Here is a 19942-nt window from a genome sequence, read left to right on the forward strand (position 1 = left end):
AACACTCGTTCGTTAAAAACAAGCGCACGCCCAGCTTGCCCCACTCGGATGGGTTTTTCGACCCTGTGCGCAGTCCAACCTGTGAATGCATCATGCGGGAAAAAATGGGAAAAATGGGAAAAATGGAAAAAATGTGAAAAAAAATATTTTACTGTCCTGCGCAAATGCAACAAACGTAACGCACGCATTTCGCGCAACGCTACAACGGCTCGCTGCTTCGCAGGAGGTGTACGAAAGGATGCCCCGAAAGATGTGGCGTGCCTGAAGTTGTTTGCTCTACCCATTTTGCCTATTCACCGAGTACAGCGCGTCAAAGTGTCAGACATACGTGCGGACACAACTTTGTAGGGGCTCTTTTTACACGCAGCTGCGCCGCCCCAAACATGTCCACTCCGGTGTAGTGCAAACGCAAGAGCGTGCCAACGGATCGAAACGACCAGTCAAGCAAAACTCACCTTCATCAGGTAGTTCTCCCTAATGTCCACGACGTTCTTCTCTTGACACATGTACAGGGGGCAATAATAAATGTCATTGTCCTCTTTGCTTTTTTTTTTAATACAACTTTGAGATACACAGTCGGAATGATGAAGTACAAATTGTTATTGTCCGTCTCCATTAACGTCTGACTAATGAAATCCCATTTAGCGCCCTGCAAAATTAACCTCTTTATGTAAATGCCTTCCTCGATGCTTCTGCTTTTGAGCTTAATTTCATCGGACTTGTTAATGGAAGTAAATTCGAACGTGATTAAATCATGGCTGATGTCATTTTTTTTTGAATATTCATATAAAATATATTTTAAGACACTTCTGGGGTTACAAAATCCGCCAAGCCAGTGAATTGCCAATGACCCATTGATGCTCCACTCGTTTAGCTGGTTTACTCTTTCGTTTAAATCTTCAAAAAAGGGAACTAGGCTTTTTTTCGATATGTAAAAGGTCTTCCAGGAGTTTGGCACTAATCCGTCGCTAAGGCATCTGATGGTTTTGTAAATTTGTTTGTTTATCACGGTTTCGCCTTTGAGAGCTGCAGGGAGTGGGGGAGTAAGGGGCGGGGCGCATTTTCACGTGGGTTAGCGGTGCGTAGTGCACCGGGTTGGACGCACCGGGTTAGATGCGCCGCGTTAGAGGCACCGCGTTAGATACACCGCGTTAGGTGCGCCACGTTAACTGCTCCTCTCATGACGTACCACACTGCACCTTCGCTATCGACTTTCGAACCCTGCGGAGAACCAAGTTGTGCTTGTAAATCTCCTGACACATGAGGTTGGTGTAAACGTACTGCTCCTGCATGCACTGCTTCTTCATCAAATCGTCTACATAGATCTCGTGCGGCATGCCCTGCAGAAGCATCTTCGTAAAGGAATACACCTCCTTCTCATTAACATGATTCGATCTCGCATTATGGAAATGGTATTGATTGCGGTGCAAAGAATTCACGTGAAAGAAAAGAGAAACAATTCCTTCAGAAGCAATTGTATTGAAAGGAATTTCAGCACATGCCTTCTGTCCAAATATCTCTACGCTATCGTTATGTGGAATTTCTTTCAAGTAATTGTTCAACGCTTTCTCATTCGTCACGTCGTTGGGCAGGTAATAATTTGGGCAGCTGGAAAATATATACTTCCCCTTAAATATATTGTTGTTGAAAAATTCATTTGCATATATATTTAGGAGCTCTTTATCAAAGGAGTCATTAATTTTGGATCCATAGATAATGTCACAAATGTAGTAGTGGAAATAAGGCCAATATATTTCTTTAATATTTTTATTGAAGAATATTTGCGAGATGTACTTACTCAACATAATGTCCTTGTTGTTGAAAAAATAATTTTCGCTGTTCCATCCCAAGTTGTAAAACTTTTTCCTATTGTTAAGGATTGAATGAAACCAGAACAAACTCAGCATCAACTTTTTATATTTGTTTAACTGGATGTTTTTATTTTCTTCTAATTCCCATTGCTCTTTGAACAAAATGGATACGCTTTTCTTTATATTAGGCGGCTCTTCCAGAATGACTATGATGCTTTTCTGCAGTAATGCCGTTGGGAAATTCTCACTCGGTAGGGAGGATAGGAAGAGGCGGAAATTTGGGTGTACTTGAATTTTTCCACGATCGCTTCGCTCCAACGGTGGGATGTCTACCAGCGAGGCGTTCCCACCCGCGCCACTTCCATACTCCTCGTCTATCAGCGCACTGTACGGCAACGAATCGGCTTGTTTCGAATTGAACATCTGGTCCATATCCCCCCCGTCTAATTGCAAATTTTCTAGGTGGTCCTCCCCTTCTGTGGTGTCCCTTTCTGGTTCTTCCAATTTGGGGCTTTCTTCCCTCTGTTCTGTCGCTGTGTTGGAAACCCCAACGGTGTTCGCATCAGAGCCAATTTCATCGGAGCTGCTGCTGGGTGTGAGACCCGACGTAGAACTGCTACTTAGAACATTTTCTATAATTTTGGCTAGCTTATGCAAGTTCTGAACCGAGTTATGCAAATTAGAAATGAACAGGATGTGTCCCTTCTCCATGGCATCCCTCAAGTAGTGGTACACAAAGTGAATGTTCTGATTGGTTAGGGTTAAATTTTTCAACTTTTGATTATTCTCCAGAGCATAATTATACACATACTGGAAAGGGTCAAAATTGTTTTTGTAAATAATCGTCAGGGGGTCAATACTGTTGTAGGGTCTCAAAATGAATTCAAAGTTCATATGGTCTACCTCAATATCGTTGTACGAGATATTAGCGTACACTAAATTTTCTATGGCTTTGTTTAACCTGTCTGGCCTTAAAATTTTGATGATAATTAATTTTTGGAAAGAATTCAAATTAAATTCCCATTCGTCTGGAAGTACATAATTTTCTACTTCGAGAAAATTGAACCATCTTCTCCATTCTCTGATAGACTTAACAAATGAGTTGATAAATCCTTCGAAGTTTTTCAGACTCTCGATATGTAGTAGGTATTTCCACTTTTCTTCACTTATCCAATCATTCCCTGGATTAATTACATCTGAAGATTGATCCTCATTTGCTGCTCCGCAATTACTGTTTGTATCATCATATTCTGAGTACTCCTTAAAATGATCCTCTTCTTGATAATCATTTGGCATTTTACTATTTGAATTGTACTTTTTCTTTTTGCAATTCTTTTTCCTTTTGTTATTCATCATGTTTGAGTTACCCTTCAGTTTGTCTACTTCGTCATCCCTGTTATTATTTTTGTTTTCCTCCAGGTTCGTCTTCCCTTCCGTTTCGGCTCCGTCTTTTTTGGGTCCACTGCTGGGTCCACTTTCCTTACCCTTTCGCGTACTCTGCTTGGTGTGCTCTCCTGTTTGATTGCACTCAGTACCGTCCGGGTTTTCCCCTTCTCGGTTTGAATCGTCGCAGTTCTGATCATCACAGTTTTGGTCGTCCTCCTCCGCCTCCGCTTCGTCATCTTCGTCTTCTGCCTCTTCCGCGTCTTTCTCTTCCTCTTCTTCCTCCTCCACTTCCTCCTCCTCTACTTCCTCCTCCACTTCCTCCTCCTCTACTTCCTCCTCTTCCGCGTCTTCCTCGTCTTCCTCTTCCTCCTCAGCTTCTCCATATGCGTCCTCTTCTTCCTCCTTCTCCCCCTCTGCATAATTGTTCGAATCGGAAGCGTCATTCCCTGCGGCGGACTTGCGCACCACACGGTGCGTTGCTCTTTTCCGCTTGCTCTTAGTCCTTTTCTTACCCCTGTTTGTACCTGAGTGATCATCCCCCTTCCTCTTTTGGCTATCCTCCCTTGTGAGTCTCTTCAGATATTTTGTGTGCACCTGTTCACCACTCGCTTCATTGCCAAAGGTGAAGAAGTCGTAATCTTCTTGAGAAATTTTATTTTCGAAGACCATAATTTTGCACAAGGAGTAAAACACAAAAAAAAGGTGGTGCTTGTTGGCAAGGGACACTTTAGTATACTTCAAAAATTCAAAGAAGTAATTGTTGAACAGAATTTCTTGCCTCTCCGTAGTAGAGCTAGATGAAATTTTTTTATTTTTTTTGAAATTTTTCATACAGTAGGTAAAAAGGGAAATAAAATGGTCCAGTGAAAATTGATAATAATTATTGACATACTTCAAATCATTCAGTATGGTAAACAAAATGGCTACTTTTTTGGCTAGCGGTTTAAACATATTTTTGTTCATGCTCATTCTGCTAATAGTGTCATACACTTCTTCTAGGTGTCCATTTTTTTCATCAATTTCGGATTTGGACTGTAGGAGAATATTAATCAGTTGGTCATCTTCTGTAATTTTTTTTTCACTTTTTGTTATATGTTCTAGTATGTTGTTTTCTAATTTTATGATTTCTTTTTTCACTCGGATTAGACGCATGAGACATTCTTTGTTTTCCTCTTCTAAGTTTTTCTCCTCATTCATAATGATCACATTTAGGAGAATGTTGTCGAGGGATTCTTTGTTCAGGCTGAATACGATAACTGTGGTGAGTGTGTAAAAGGTCGAGTCCAGACTGAAGCAATTTTTGTTAGACACTAGGAATAGCTTGAAGTCTTTGTGGATGTTTATTCCGTCCAGAAGCTGTAGCTTCATTCGGTAGAGCTTCTCCTCGTAGGCCATCCTGCCGATTCCTCCTGTGCCGCTGGCTAAGTTAACGCCATTAACTGGGCCAACTTGTCCAAATGCACTAACTCCACCTCCCCCGCTGTTGTTCGCACCGCCTTTGTGACCTGCCTCGAAATCGTCCTGAAGCTGCTTCTTCCTCTTAGCGTACTCCCTTATGACCACCTCGTTTGCAGATTGGCACTGACGATCATCCAATAGCGAACTGTTTTCCCTATCCAAAATAAACTTATTGTATTTCTTAATGGTTAAAAGTAGTATGTCCTCCAAGTCCTCATTGATGTAGTTTATCAGTAGCGATGTTCCTGTATTCATACAATGAATGATTTTAAAAAATATGTCCGAGGAATGAAAATCAGAAATGACAATCGATTTTCCATTATTTTGGTAACTTCTGCTAATCCAGTTGGCAGCCTGGTAGTGAGGATCCACTATCAGAGTGGCGAGAAAGTTGTTGTTAATTAAAATCGAGTTTTCCTTCATGTATATATCGTTAGATAAAAAATTGGTTCTAAATTCGAGGGACTGGATAGGATCAATAAAATAATCGACCACGTTAAAATTGGTGTTGACAAAAATGTGGTTTCGAATGAGCAAATTGTAGCACGCATCATAAATTAAAAATTTCCGATCTTCATAATTGAGCAAACCAGTGTAGACAAGAAAAAAGGAAGAAAGAATTGACTCCCCATATATGCTCTTCCTAACCCGTTCATTATCTTTAACGTATTTTTCCCATCTGTTTTTTTCGTCCATTAAATTGAGGAAAAATTTCTCTACATTTTCTATCCTTTGACAAGATTCTTCATATGACCTACTAAGTTCGTCACTCGTTTTGGTGCTTTCATTATGTTGTTCCTGAAGGTGTAGTAAATTTTTCTCAATTTGGCTAAGCTGTTCCATGGTTAACTCGAGTTCCGTTCTGTTTTTGCTTAGTAACTCTTCAGCTAGCTTCAGGCGCAGCCTCTTGGGTGCTACTTCCCTGTACACTTGTGCATACATTTTTAAGGCGTGAACCCACATACACAGAGCACCAGTAGCAGAAGAAACCTTCTTAACAGCTTTGGGAGAGTAGATGGGATTTTTGGTAAACTTTTCAATTTTTTTCAGCGTCTTATCCGATATGGAATCTTTATCGAAAGATTTTAATTTGTTTAAAAAGTTTGCATCTCCTAGTTCAATTTTCGCTTGTTCCCAACTTGGAGTTTTATTCAAAATGATCATAACGATTGATAAAGTTTGCATGACAACATCGGGTGGTTTTGTATACGCCTTTACTTCTGATATGCTTTTTTTGTCTAACTGTTCAAGCGACTGAGTGGCAACTTCAAGCTCCGGAATTGCATTTTGTAAATCTTTCCTCGCATCTTCGGCTAGCTTTTGTGTCTCTATTTCGACACTCGATATTCGAATGCTATCTTCTTGTATTTTTTTTTTCTTCTCATTAGATTCTTGTTTCTTTTCCTCTATTTCTTTGAGTAGTTGGGTGCATTCTGTTTGCTTTTTGGATATGTTTTCCTTCTGCAGACTTAGCTGAATTTGCATTTCTTGAATTTCGTTCCTCGCGTCGGCCAACTTGCTCAGCGCCATGTTAATTTTCTTTTCTTGGTTATTCGTTTCTTCAAATTTTTTTTTATACAACTTTTCAAAGAATTGTAAAAAGTTGAAAAAGTGTTTAAAATTTATATACTTTTGAATGTTCAGTTTGTCTTGTACAATTTTGGAGTTTCTGATATATTTTATATTATTCTCTGCGTCTTCTTCATTTTTATTTTCTCCATCTGCAACGTTTTCTTCTGTACCATCTGTAATTGTCTTCTTACTCTGCATGATGATCTTTGTTTGGTTGGAGTTCATATGACAGCTTTCCTTGGTGTTCATTTTGAGGCTGTTCTTAATTTCCATGGATTGTTTGTTTTCCTCTAGTAAAGTAGTTTTCGACTTGGTTAGCGTGGAGTTCTTCTCATACCTTCTATTCTGTTCATCCAGCTTGGAGACACCAAAAATTTTCTCACCTGCATTCTTACCCCGCTGATAATCGCTAAAGTTTGTGTAACCGCTAAACTCGTTGAGAAAAAAAAAGTTTTCTTTTTTCTCCCTGTCTAGTTTTTCCTCCAAATGGTGTAGAACACATTCGAACATTTTCAATGCCGTGTTGTGCAGCTTGCTAAACACCTCCACATTTAGGTTATTCCTTTTGAGTGTCTCTTGTGCAATTATATTGTATGACACATTTTTCCATGAGCAGAAGTAGTTGACTGTTGACTGCTTCAGGATAACGTTATACTCGTTGGATATTTTTCTGAACATTTTACTTTTTAGTGTGGTAAATAAAACGTAGTGATAATTTGTCTTAATTAGTTCCTCCAACATTTCGCTTAACGTATCGAAGTTTTTAAATCCGATCTCATTCTGAAGGAATATATTTTTCAAGTACGCTATTTCTTCACTGTTGAATATGTTAATTATATTCACGTTGTTGTAGAGCTCGTGAAGGAATTCCAAAATATCATCACTCATGTTGTCGTGCAGGTAGTACAGAACGCATCTTTTTTCTTTCTTATAGCAGTTGAAAATAGCTTCTTTAAATTTTTTTATGAAATAATTACATTTTAGTTTTTCTATTATGGACACTCCTTTGTTTCCGCTTATCGAGTTGGAGGAAAATTTGTTCGCTTCGTCTTTGTCCACAACGGGTGTATTCCTCTCCACAGTGTTCACGACATGGTTTGTTTGATTTCCCTTTTTGTTTTGTCTCTCTTCAGGGTGGCACTCTCCGAGTGAGTTGTCTCCCCTGATAGTTTCCCCTCCTATCTGTGCTTCTACACCTGACTGTGCTTCTACACCTGACTGAGCTTCCCCTCCTTCCGATGCGCCATTAATTCCTTTTTCTCCGTTCACCTCTCTTACGTGACTTCTTTTCCCCTCCTCAATGTCCATAGTGCCAACTAGAGGGGACCCCTTCTCATTGTGCCCAACAACATCGTGTCCCCCATGGAGCAAGTCGTCCCCACCTTGATCACCCCAGTTCCCAACATTTGCATTCCCATAGTGGAAATTTTTAATTACATGAATTTTTATTTGATATATAAAACACGCAATTAGGCAGCACGTGAACTTGCCCGGGCCACTGTCTCCAATCGATATGAAGTGCTCATTTTCGAAGAGAAAGATTCGAGAAAATTTGCATATATTTATCATGGCCTCTTTAAAGAGTATAAAATTGATGGGAGTGCAAATATTATTGAAATCGTTGTCGTTCTTGCTCACGAGTGCGGCTATTTCCTGGGACATCTTCTGCGACTTGTCCAGCGAGCCGTTCATGGGGTGTTCATTTGGCTCACCGTTCACCAAGTCATTTCGCTGTGCATCGAGGAACCCATTTGACTCTCCATCCGTGAAGCCATTTCGCTCCGTATTTTCATAGTTACTTCCCCCAGCGTAGTCGTCCGCGTGTTGGAACATCTCATACAGGCTGTTTTCCCTGGAGGCGGGTGGCCTCTGCGCGCTGCGAGAAGGAGTGCCTTTCTTCCCGGTGCCCCCCACGTCTGCCTCGTGATTTTTGAAGTACTCGTTTTTCTTCTTGTCATAAGTGCACAGAACAAAAGTGTTGTAAGAAGATACGACTCCCCTGAAAAATTCGATGAGGACATTTTCATTCGACACAGGCTGGTAGAAGAAGTAGGGGTTCTCATTTTTCGTATCGTGAAAATTGTAGGAGCAGAAATAAGAGGTCTTCTTCTTGGGAAAAAGGTAATTATAAACTACGTAGAATTTTTTATGTAGTATATTTTTTAAAATGCTCTTAAATTTTTTCCTTTCATTTTTTAAAATTAGTTGATCCCCAAGAGAGCGATAGCATTCATTAACCCAAAGTCTTAGCACACTTTCTTTCTCTTCATATATGGGAGCCTCCGAAAGGAACATACCTTTCATTATTTTAAATATATGCTTCAAGTGGAAAAAGTAGTGATAGCAATTTAAGTTGGCTTTGAAATACTTGGCAGCATCGAAAAAGAGTTTTATAGTTGACGAGGAGAGAGGTTCCGCCAAATTTTTTATCACTTCATGGAAATTAGAGAATTTATGTCTTAAGAAAACGTGGAAAGTATTTTTCATACACGCTTCGTCCATCTCGTTCAGATGCACTACATGCAGTCGGTTGATCAATTTCCTGTTAAAGGTGGAGGCACATTTTCTGTTATTTCCATATATCAGGAAAAAAAACAAATTTTCCACATTTTTAACAGACCCGTTGTCCTTATTATAGTACATGTTGTAGTCAATGAATTGGTTTAGGAACTCAAAGACGCTTGTATTATTCATTGAGCTTCCGTTTTTCTCGTATCTGTTTTCCATCTGTGGATTGTCTCCATTAGGGCTGTTATTCTTCGAAATGCATTTCCTGTTGATGCTGAAATCGAAGAGGGCATTTCTTCCGCTACCTTGATGGTTGACATTACCATCCGAGTAGTAGTCCAACCCAGAGGAGTCATACTTTTGCAGATTGTTCAAGTCATCGAGGATGAAGTACAGACACTTCTTATTCCCTACCGGTTTATATATATTTCTACACTTCTTTTCGACATTCATTTCAATTTTTTTTTCTAGCTTGTTCGAATTGCAGAGCTTCGAAATGAAGGTGTAATAACTTGATATGTCATCCTTTACATAGGGCAAAATGTTATATTTCATGAAGAAGGTTTTTCCGCTAAATTTGTTTCCAATCAAAAGGACATTCTTTTTGTTATACATTAAAATGTTGATGATATTTTTTTTCCTTAACGATTCTACATTTTCTATAAATATATTGTCATTGAACTTTTGATGGAAATATTTTTCTTTCGTTTTTTGTGTCCCATTTTGTGTAAGATTATCCTTCTGGTTGTAAATATCTTTCAGGGAAGACTTATTATAGCTCTCGATAAAATTGTCATTGAGCACATTGTAATCCTCCTCATGCTGTCCGTTCTCGAAGTTATTTTTTTCTCTTTTATTATTTCTATAGGATAACAAATTATCAGAAAAATTATTATTTGAGAAGCTGTTATCTGAGAAATAATTGTTAGATATATTATTTTTGCTGTACGTGTTGAATAGGTCCGAATCCAGGTAGTTATTATTCGAGTAAATGTTGTCCTTAGAGTAGTCGCTAAACATGTGATAATTGTCCAGCATACTGGCATCATTCATGTTGTTTGCGTTTGTGTGAATAAAATTGGAATGATAAGTCTGATAAACATTTAGTGTATTCTTATTATTGTTGTCACTGAAGAGATTGTTATAGTTGATTGTGTACTTGTTGAAATTTTTGCTAACATGTAAATTGCTGCTGAGAAAGAGTTTGTTAAAATCTGTCTCAGGGTTTATCGTTTCACTCAGTTGATTCATGCTCATATATTTCATGGAGCTATCATTTTTGCAAAAGTTGTGATTGTCGTAGGAAAAAAACTTCTCCTTCACATTCGGTAAGAAATTATGATTCGTGGTGATCAGCTCATCCCATAGCACCCAGTTAAAGTTGTTCTTACTAATTATGTAATCAAAAATGGTGTGTAGATGGGGGAAGCTGTTGTCTATACTTTTGATCAGGAGATCCAAGGACTGCTTACTTTGGGGGCATAAAATGTTGGAGAAGGTGTAAATAATAGATTGGAGAAATAATTTTTCTAGGCATAAGGAGGGGTTCAGATTTTTCGGGAAATTTTTATCGTACAAATTGCACAGCATGTCGTACAACTGACAGATGGATATGATAACATTCGCATCGCTCACGTCGATAATTAGGTTATATTTATTCCTCTTAGCATTCATGATTTTTTTTATATATTTGTTGAAAAATCCCTGCACCAGGTTTTTTTCCTCCACGTTGGGAAAATTGCTCTGCAAGTAACTCTCGATTAGCCACTCGTAGTTAAATTCTTCTTCATTCATGTAGACAATTTTGGATCGACTTATAAAAGATGGGGCAGAATTTTTTAAATTTTCAATCTCAAAAAATATAAAAACATTATCTGAAAATTTTATTCTATTTCCGTTTATTAACGTTAGCACTTTGTTTTCATCCAACAGGGAGTGCAACGGTTCAGTCGTTAGGATATCCAAAGGTCCATCCAGGATCAACCACTTCTCGTTCAAATTGTTATTATTCTCGAATAGCCTTTTCATTATTAGGGACAAAATGCCATCTTCGTACACCTCCTTCTCGGAGTTGTAGTACCCATACAACTTCTTCACATCTGTTGACATAGGGTTAAAGACAGTTATGTCTATGGAATAATCATTCGTGTGAATATTTTTCTTATACTTGTTTGCAAAATCGAGTAATGCCCCTGTCGAATTTTTACTCTGCATAGAATATGCGCTGCTAATTTTGCTCAATTTTTTAACACTTCCACTGAGGCTATTGTGGCTGGTACTGGTGCTGTGGCTACCACTATTGTTGCTGTTATTTTTTCCCATCATGTTTGCGTTCCCCTGATTTTTGTACTTATTAGAGAAGAGGTTCACCGGGTAAAGCAAATTGTAGCTTTCGTATGTCCCCTTACTGTTCAGAGAAGCATTCGAAGGGACGTTATTTATTTGGTTAATGTAGCCAAAATCGTCCATAGCGCGATTTATCTCACCATTGTTGGTGATACCATAACCATTGTCGTAGGGGACGCCTTCCTTGACCTTCCCCTCATGGTGTAGGAACTTCCCATCTTTGTTATCATCCTCCATCCAGTTTAGGTTACCCCCTCTTACAACGTTCGCATTTCTAGCAATCTCACAGTAATGTTTGAAAATATTTATAATGCTCGTTTTTCCTGTGCAAGACTTCCCCACTAGGACAATTCCTTTATTCGTTTTTTTAATTTTGTGCAATTTTAAAATGCTATTTATGTAGTAGTCGTTTATGGTATACCCCATGTTGCTCATAATGTCTGTTATAATTTTCACAGAGAGGTCATTATTTTTATTCTTTTCTGTTTTTTTTTTACTAGTGGGAATAATTCCTTGAGGAAATTGTAAAAGATGTCCAGATCGTCCTTCAACAACTTGGATTCGTTTACCTCCACCATGGCATCGTATATAATTTCTTCTTCACTTTTTATTTTATTGTTTGAGATAAAATCTTCGGACACTAAATTTAAAAACTTCTTTATTTCTCGCAAGTCAATAATGTACTGTTCCTGCTTGGACAGAAACTCGTACAGTAGACTGTAGCAGATGTTGATTTTTTTGGACAACTTTTTCGCGTTTTTAAATCCAATGGAGGTTAGAGAAAATTGGCAAATCAGATGAAAGTTGGGAGGCTTAAAGGAGAATTCCTGAATCACGTTGTTGTAATTTTCTAGAGAGTACAAGCAGTTGTCATTATTTTTGCACAGCGTGAGGTAGATGGAGCAGTTTTTTTTTACCTTAATATGTTGCCCTTCGAAAAAGGCGTGTCCGCTGCTTGTTGGTGAGTGGCAATCCAGAGGGAGGCTTCCCTGAGCATTGCCACTTCCAGTACCGCTTCCAGTACCGCTTCCATTTGTGTTCCCCCCCCTGTGCGCCTCGGAAAAATCCCTCGACTTGCCGCACTCGCCGGATTTATCACCCCCTGCTTTGTTCACTGGGGCTACAGAATTCACCTCCTTCGAATTTACCCTCACGCCGAATTGAGAAACGTTTTTTTTCTCCTCATGGGTGGATGAAGCTTCCTGTGCTTCACTACAATGCGTATTCAATAAGTCGTTACCGAGCTTGTCTGTACCAATAATAGGTCTCCATTTCGCCATTTGGTGGTAAGAAGATATGTCCTCGTAATTCAAATATTCCTGTTGACCATCCGCGCAGTTACTGTCAAAGTGGAACTTCTGCATGATGTGCTTGATGCACCTAAATTGTTCAACCACGATAACGATTACACTTTCGTTTATTCTGTTGAATTCGTCGAAACAGCACCAGAATCCTGACTGCAGGATGCCTGATAAAATATTCCCTATATATTTGGACGTGTTATTATTGTTACAATTTATGGAAATGATATTCGTCCCAAAAATTTTGCTAAAATCTTTGATGGTCTCACTCTTTCCAACACCCGTTTCACCTTTTATAGCATTCACAAAAAAATTGTCTAAGGAAAACAAACAGGAATAGAAGCACTTCTCTGTTAAAGGGGTGATGACTAGCCTGTTTGTATTTCCTTGGTACTCATAGGCGTACTTTTTCTTGTTGTTAAAATAGTGTAAATATAAGGTCATGGATTTATTTATCATCAGATTTATCGTTTTAAGGTACTTGAGTTGCTTGTTATTTTTGTTGGCTAGATCAGTTGCACTTAGATTATCTGTCTTGAGGGTATCCTTCGCAGCTACGTTGTCGGGGGATTCCCCCAGGTGATCTTTTGCGGGTTTATTTCTCTTGGAAAGGATTCCTTTTTGGAATATTTTAACTCCTTCTTCTGGGGGTTCCTTCTGCTCCACTTCCGCGTCGGCTTCGTTTATCTCGTCTATTTGGTCTTCCTCCTCCCCCTCGTCCGTTTCGTCTACGTCGTCCGCCTCATCTGCTTCTCCCGTTTCGTCTTCCTCGTCTGCTTTGTTCTCTTCCTTCTCTTTTCCCTCCTCCATCTCTTCTACTTCTGCGCCTGATTTTACTTCGTCCTCTCGATCCTCCTGCCCTTCATCTTCGTATTCGTCTTTTTCCTCGTCTGCCTCATTTTCCCCCTTGTCCTGCCCCTCCTCCTTTTCGAGGGGGCCTGCTTGCCCAGCGTCTTTAACACCTCCCTCTGCAACACCTTTGCAATTTACACTTGAGCGGTTGCCAATTTTTCTGCCGCCTTTACTCTCAGTGAGCTTTTCCCGTTTCGTATATTTTCCCACCGCAGTGGATCCATTTTTGCTACTGACATGTTTGCTCACTGGGAGGTGCACTTTGTTCTTGTTCCTCTCATTTGTACTGATTGCTGACGCTGCGTTCGGCTCGGTAGCCCCGATTGCCGAGCTTGCCCCGTCACCGACATGGGTTGCACCTTTAACGTTGGGCAAATCCTGCTCTAGGTCGTGCCTACTGCTGCCCTTTTTGTAGGCATTTTTGGCAGCACCTTCTGCAGGTACACAGTCTGCCTTTTCCGTTACATCGTTGGATGAAAAACTTTTCTGAAAATGGGAACTTTCGTCATACTCGTCCTCAGACAAAATATATTTCAGCTGGCACATCCACAAAAAGTTGTCATTGCATTCTATTTTATTTTTGATCAGTTTTTCTGCGACATCTTTGTAATAACTTTCGAGGATGATCAAGGCGCTGATTTTGATGTAATTTTTTTTATCCTTAATTGTTTTTATCAAATCTGTGAGGAAGAGTAGCTCCTTATGGTTTTGCTTCTTCATTTGATTTACAAAAATGTGAGATCCTTTGTTAATCTGAATTTGAAAGTGTTCATAATCGTTCGTAAAATTTATGCACTTGCTGGCCAAAACCAGTTGCTGAGGATTGTTCAAAATCCAGTTCTTCAGATTTTTTTCTTTCAGTTCTAGCTGTACATTTACCAAATCGAGCTTCAAAGTTTCGAAGATATTTTCCTCCAACTTGTTTAGAATAATAGTTGAGGATTCATAATTTAATTTCATCTTATTTTGCAGTTTTATCTTTTCTCTGTATTGGGAAAATATATAAATGTCAAAATAGGACGAAGAGTTAATATCTGCATTGTCTACATTTGAAATGCCCTGCTCATATGTGCTTGGAAAGTCCTCCTTCTGATATTTATCCTTATTAAAATTGGAGGTACTTTTATGAGTCCCCCTTTTGTAGTTAAAACTGACGCTGCTTTTGTTGTAATCGTGTGCAGAAACAGCACACTTTGAGTTATTTTTTGAAAAAGCGGTTTTTTTCTGAGGACACAAAATCGATAGAATAAATGGAGGAAAATATTTTCTGTATTTTTTTTTTCAACAGCATTGGATTTTTGTATATGCCGAGTATTTCTAAAATTTCTTTATTGGATAAGAAGTAAAATCTAGGGAAGGAGCTTTTCTTCTTCTCCAAATAACTCTCCAAAGATTTCTCTATAAAGTTTAGCTGCTTCTGTATTTGCAAAAATGTGCGCACATTATTACAGTTGTTAATCTTCTCCAGCACATACCCATTTTGGAAGCTCTTAATCATTTTGATAAATCTCTGGTTGCACAAGTTGTACTGCTCGTAAATCTTATTCAGGTGTGGCTTCATTTCGTCGGAGGAGGACAAAATAGATTTTAGGTATTCATTTTTGTTCTGAATGAAAAATACAATTTCTAGGTTGTCATACAGGTTGCCTAATATTCCTTCCCATTTTTCCGTTTTTTTTAAAAAATTTATGTCAAAGTTGTAAATTTTGATATTATTAAGAAGGAAGAGATCTTCATTAATGTTATTAAAAATTTTTCTGTATCCTGGATTAGCAGAGAAGATTTACAATTCTGTATGGACAATTTCATATTTTCATATTTGCTAATAATTTTTTTTAAGTTATTTTCTATGAACATTTCTTTCTCTGCGTTGTTGTACAGGATGGTTATAAATTTTATTTCTTTATATAACTTCTGTTCTATGATATCATGTAGGGTGATGTTGCTGAGGTTCCAATGGACATTTGTCTTCATTTCTATCTCTTTAAAGTGCCTATACTTCATGCATTCGTTTGTTAGTATTTCCACAAGGATTAGTGAAAACTTGAGCTTTCCGACGTTGTTTTTTAGCTCTTTGTATATTTCCCAGGTGTTTCTTCTTTTCATATTTATTAAGAACTGTTCGAAGATGTCTAGAAAGTTCGTTTTTAGCTGATTAAGGAAGGATTTTATGTTTAAATTTTTGGCTTCCTGAGCAACAATCTCGTGACCCCTTCCATATTCTTCCTTTTCTGCATTCGACTCATCCTTTTTGTGTCCATGGGGGTGGAAGCCGCCTGAGTAGCTGCTCTCCAGTTGTTCTGGTTCTCTATCCATCTCTCGATCTTGAGAAATGTCCAACTCGCTTTCGGATGCCTGTTCTTGCTGTATAAACCCCAGAGTGTCGCTCAAGTGCTCCTTTTTATACTCCCTCACCAGTACAAGCAGATCGTTCACTATGTCGTACAGGAAGAATATACTAACGTTCTTAACAAAGTCGAAAACAGTTTGCCAAAATTTGATCATCTTCCATATGCTCTTCAGGTGATTTAAGTCTACCTCCATGTCATTTATTTGCTCATCGCACACGTCGTCTATGTTGAATAGGCTTATTTTGTTCTTCAGTCCTTTCTGCATCTGCTTGATGCTCTTCAATTCGTCCTCATAAAAACTGATCGTGTCCAGAACGTCATCCGGGTTGTTGTCAATACTTATTGGCATTTCTTTATAAAAAACTAACTTCTTTTTTTGCCATAGCTTGTTAAATTCGTTGTACGCATTTTTAATTTCATTTTTCATTTTTTCTTTAGTGTCCAGATACATGGTTCTACTCTCTTTCAGTAGCGCTTCAAATTTGTTGGACAGGATGGAAGAGGTCTTCAATTTCATTATCTCATCTTCGTTTAATTCTCCTTTTAATTCTATCAGCTTTAGGTAGTCTTCTTCTAAAATTTCTAACTCCTTTTTATGTGTTGCGTAGTTCTTACTGCAGTGCTCCAGAAGGGCGTTGTGTTCTTTCAGGTCGTTTATGTCCACTGCAGTTTTGAGCAAATTGTTGCTGTTTTCTTTAAAGAAGGCATACAGTTCTTCTAGCTTCTTTTTACACTTTGCGCTTATGTAATCCAGGAATAGGTCTTTATACTTTTTGAAGTCCGCTAGCAGTTCTTCCTTTAGCGTGCTCAGGTTTATTTCGATGAAGAGGATGATTTCCTGAAGTGGGCAGAAGGAAAAAGGGGGGGTTGTCACAGGTGTGAGTAGAAAAGGCTCCCCTGAGGAGGGTGGGAGGATACCACTCCCGATGGAGCATCGTTGGAGTACGCTCCCACCGCATTGGAACTCCAAAATTTGGGGGGGAGGTGCTATTCAGTGGAGCACACCAAGGGGTCTATCCCTTGTGTTTCTCCGCCTCTCGCTGATCCATTTGATGACCCGTTCCTATGCGCAACGTGTGCCCCTCCCCCCTCACTCGATTCATCTCCTTCACCGCCCCACCTTGTCGATATCCTGCTTTATATTTTCCTCCAAGTTCTTGAACACGTTTATCTGGCTGTAGACGTACGTCATGGTATCCTCAGCCGAGTGGAGGCTGTGCAGCAAGTCGTCTTCATTCAAGCTGAGGAGCTTCAAATTGTAGTGCTTGAGCCACTTTATTTTTTCTTTCAGCTTCTCCATAAAGTTGACGTAGATATTGTTAATTTGACTTAGCAGTTTGCTGCATTGGTTATTATTATCGTTTTTCTTGAGCTGATTTTCCTTGGCATCGTTCTGTATATCCTTATCATTCGCATTTGTAGTGCTGAACGCGAAGGCCAGTTTTTTCTTTACCTGTTTTTGTCTATTTTTGAAGATGACAACACTAAATTTGGGGAAGCTAAAAAATATGTCAGACGCTTTTTTGTAAATTTCGTCTGTGAGATTTTTGGCAGACTGATGGGAAAAGTCATAAACGAGTTCTTTTTTGCTATTAAGTGTTACATAAATTTTAAATAAGGGGTAATTCTCCACTGCGTCATTGCTAATTTTATCAGTCAGTAATTTGTAGTAGTTGTATAGAGAGACCTTGACCGAAATGAAGTACTTTTCCTGGTAGTTCTTCTCAATATTTTCAATGTAGCTCTTGAAGGCATTTAAGCTTTTGTTTGAATATTTTTCAATATAAAGAAGAATCTCTTTCAAAATTTTAACAATGTTAGTGTGTTTATCTCGTAAAATGCTTCTTATCTTCTCGATGTTGATGTTCTGATCCTTCTCAAACTCTTCCAGTGTGTAGGTCCTCTTATCATCAATAGCGATGATGGATATTTTTTCTATCTCATTTAGTATATCTTTTATTTTTTCATCGTTCCTCTTAAAAGTTGCAATGATTGATTTTATGTGAATGCACTCATTCAGGAAGTTGAAGAGTACACTCAACTTAATGTTGTCCTTATTCCAATTGTACTTAAACACAGTGTTTTCAATGTTGCAATACATATTTCTGAGTACGTATTCGAATATTTTGTACTGGTCACTGTTGAGCATCATGCAGATATTGTTATAGTTTCGGACGAGTCTGTTTACATATTCCTTGCACATTTTCAGTCTCTCCTCATGAAAAGATATTTCGATAATCACGTTAGGGAGAAATATCTTTTCGTCTTTAATTTTTAGCCAAAAGTTCACTTCGGAGAGTACTTTCTTTATCTCCATATTGTACGTGCTTTCCAGATATTTCTCCTTCACCTTGATCAGAATGGAGTTATCCAACAGTGTATTAACAAGCGAGTTATTCTTCTTGGATGCAATTGTTTTTAACTCATTTATCCAAATATTATTAATCTGTTTTATATATGTATTTATAGAATTTTGCAAATCGTAGTACTTTTCGTAGGCAGCTTCTTGTTCCTTTACCTTTGGGAGATAAAAGAGCTTATTAAGCTTGTCAAAAGTCCGATGCAGCTTTATGCTGATATTTTTGGCGAGCATGATACAGGAAGAGTGATATTCATATCTGATGTTGTAGGAGAAATAGTTGAATGGGTTCTCCAGAAAATTGGCAAAATATTTGGAGTACGTGTCTACATATTTTAGAAAATCATCCCATAAATCTACCACCTTCTTACTCATGAAGGACTTAATATTTTCTGTGATCGCTAGGGTGTAGAATTTGTCAAATAGAAAAATGGTTGTTTCGAAGTTGATGGAATTTTCAAATGATATTTTAATTAAGTTGATGAATATACTTTCTAGCACTTTTATCATTTCCTTTGTCTTTTTAAAATCGGTGCTCCATTCGTTATTTTTTATGCTCAGGATGTTGTACTTTAAGTTTCGGATTCGATTTAGCTCATTGAAGAAGGTGGATTCGATGTCATTGAACCCTTTTTTTATTATGTGATAGTGCTCATAACTCAGTGTTTTTATGTCCTCCTCCTTCACACAGAACAGGAATTGCTCGCACGCGAAGCAGATTTCTTTCAAGTCCTCGCACTTATTCTTGAAGGATGTTATCTGCCAGGGGGGAGGTGAACAACAATGAGCAGCATAACGTAAAAAATATCACGTGGCGTAATTGTACTCGCCAAAAAGTGGGAAGCTATCCTGAAATGAATAGTATACCGAGGCACACGCAAAAAAAAAAAAAAAAGCCGAAACGTAGGTAGGTCTACCCCCTCAAAGGCGCACTTACATTAGATAGATTCATCTGTCGCATGATAGAGTCGAAGGGAGAGTTCCCCTCGTTCGATCGGTTAAACGACACATCCATCAGGTAGTTCCAGTAAAACACGAAGTTGATGCACTCGTCTAGCGTCTCGGACAATTGCCTAACCTCCCTAGTGTACATCTTAGAAAGGTCGATATAATTATGCAGCTTCTTAATGAACTCGTTTAACAGCAGCGTTATCAAGCTGTTTATTTGATCCGAATCTTTGTAATATTTCGAAAAGGTAAAAATTAGTTTCAGCCTATTTACAATGAGAGGCAAAATATTGTACACATGGTCGATAGAGACATCGTCATCTAAATTGGTAAAGGGTTCCTCCAGAATTTTTAGCGCCTTCAGCTTCTCTTCCAGCTTCTCGCACTTCTCCCTTATCTGTGTCATCAACCCGTTGTATGTTTTTATATTCGCGCAGTTATTCTTCTCCAAAACGGTTAAGATGCAGTTTATTGCATCTATGTTGAGTTCTTCCAGGAGGTCCTTTAAAATGCTGTGTTTTTTCTCTACGTCGGAAATATACTCACTCAGCGTCAGGTAGTTTATTTCTTTGTCGTAGATCTGAGCAGAGCGGGTAGGGTGAGGGGGCACACGTATGTTGATGCAGAGCGACTATAACAGAGGAAGTGCTCGTGTAAGGTTCACCTTTTTGTTGGGTTACAAAAAATGCATAACATCGCAAATGTTGGACTAATCTGCTTATGTGTGTGCCAGGTTTGCCTAATTGTCCAAATGCTCACAGGATGGTGAACCGAATTTACTCCCTGCCGATGGTGTACCGAAGTTACTCTCTACCGATGGTGTACCGAAGTTACTCTCTACCGGTGGTGTACCAAAGTTACTCTCTACCGAGGTGTACCGAAGTTACTCTCTACTGATGGTGAAGCGAAGGCACTCTCTACCTATGTTGACCCTAATTGAGCTTAAGAGTAGAGCCGGTCCGTATGTTAAAAAGTTATATAATAAAAATACATCACCCCGACGGAAATTTTCTTTTTTTTTTCCCCTCTTTCTCTCCTAACGGTCTTACA

At 38.7% G+C, this 19942-nt stretch overlaps 1 protein-coding gene across 1 annotated transcript; it reads right to left on the minus strand.

Annotated features, from left to right (window-relative positions):
• Positions 1–440: 440 nt before the first annotated feature.
• Positions 441–11507, minus strand: PCYB_124920 (dynein beta chain putative; the record flags this gene model as incomplete). Its single annotated transcript, XM_004223825.1, has 3 exons — positions 441–561; positions 663–1026; positions 1190–11507. The coding sequence occupies 3 exons, from the start codon at positions 11505–11507 to the stop codon at positions 441–443; spliced, it is 10803 nt and encodes a 3600-aa protein (XP_004223873.1).
• Between the last annotated feature and the right edge of the window lie 8435 nt (positions 11508–19942).

The sequence above is a fragment of the Plasmodium cynomolgi genome, chromosome 12 (assembly GCF_000321355.1).
Source record: "Plasmodium cynomolgi strain B DNA, chromosome 12, whole genome shotgun sequence".
NCBI lineage: Eukaryota > Apicomplexa > Aconoidasida > Haemosporida > Plasmodiidae > Plasmodium > Plasmodium cynomolgi.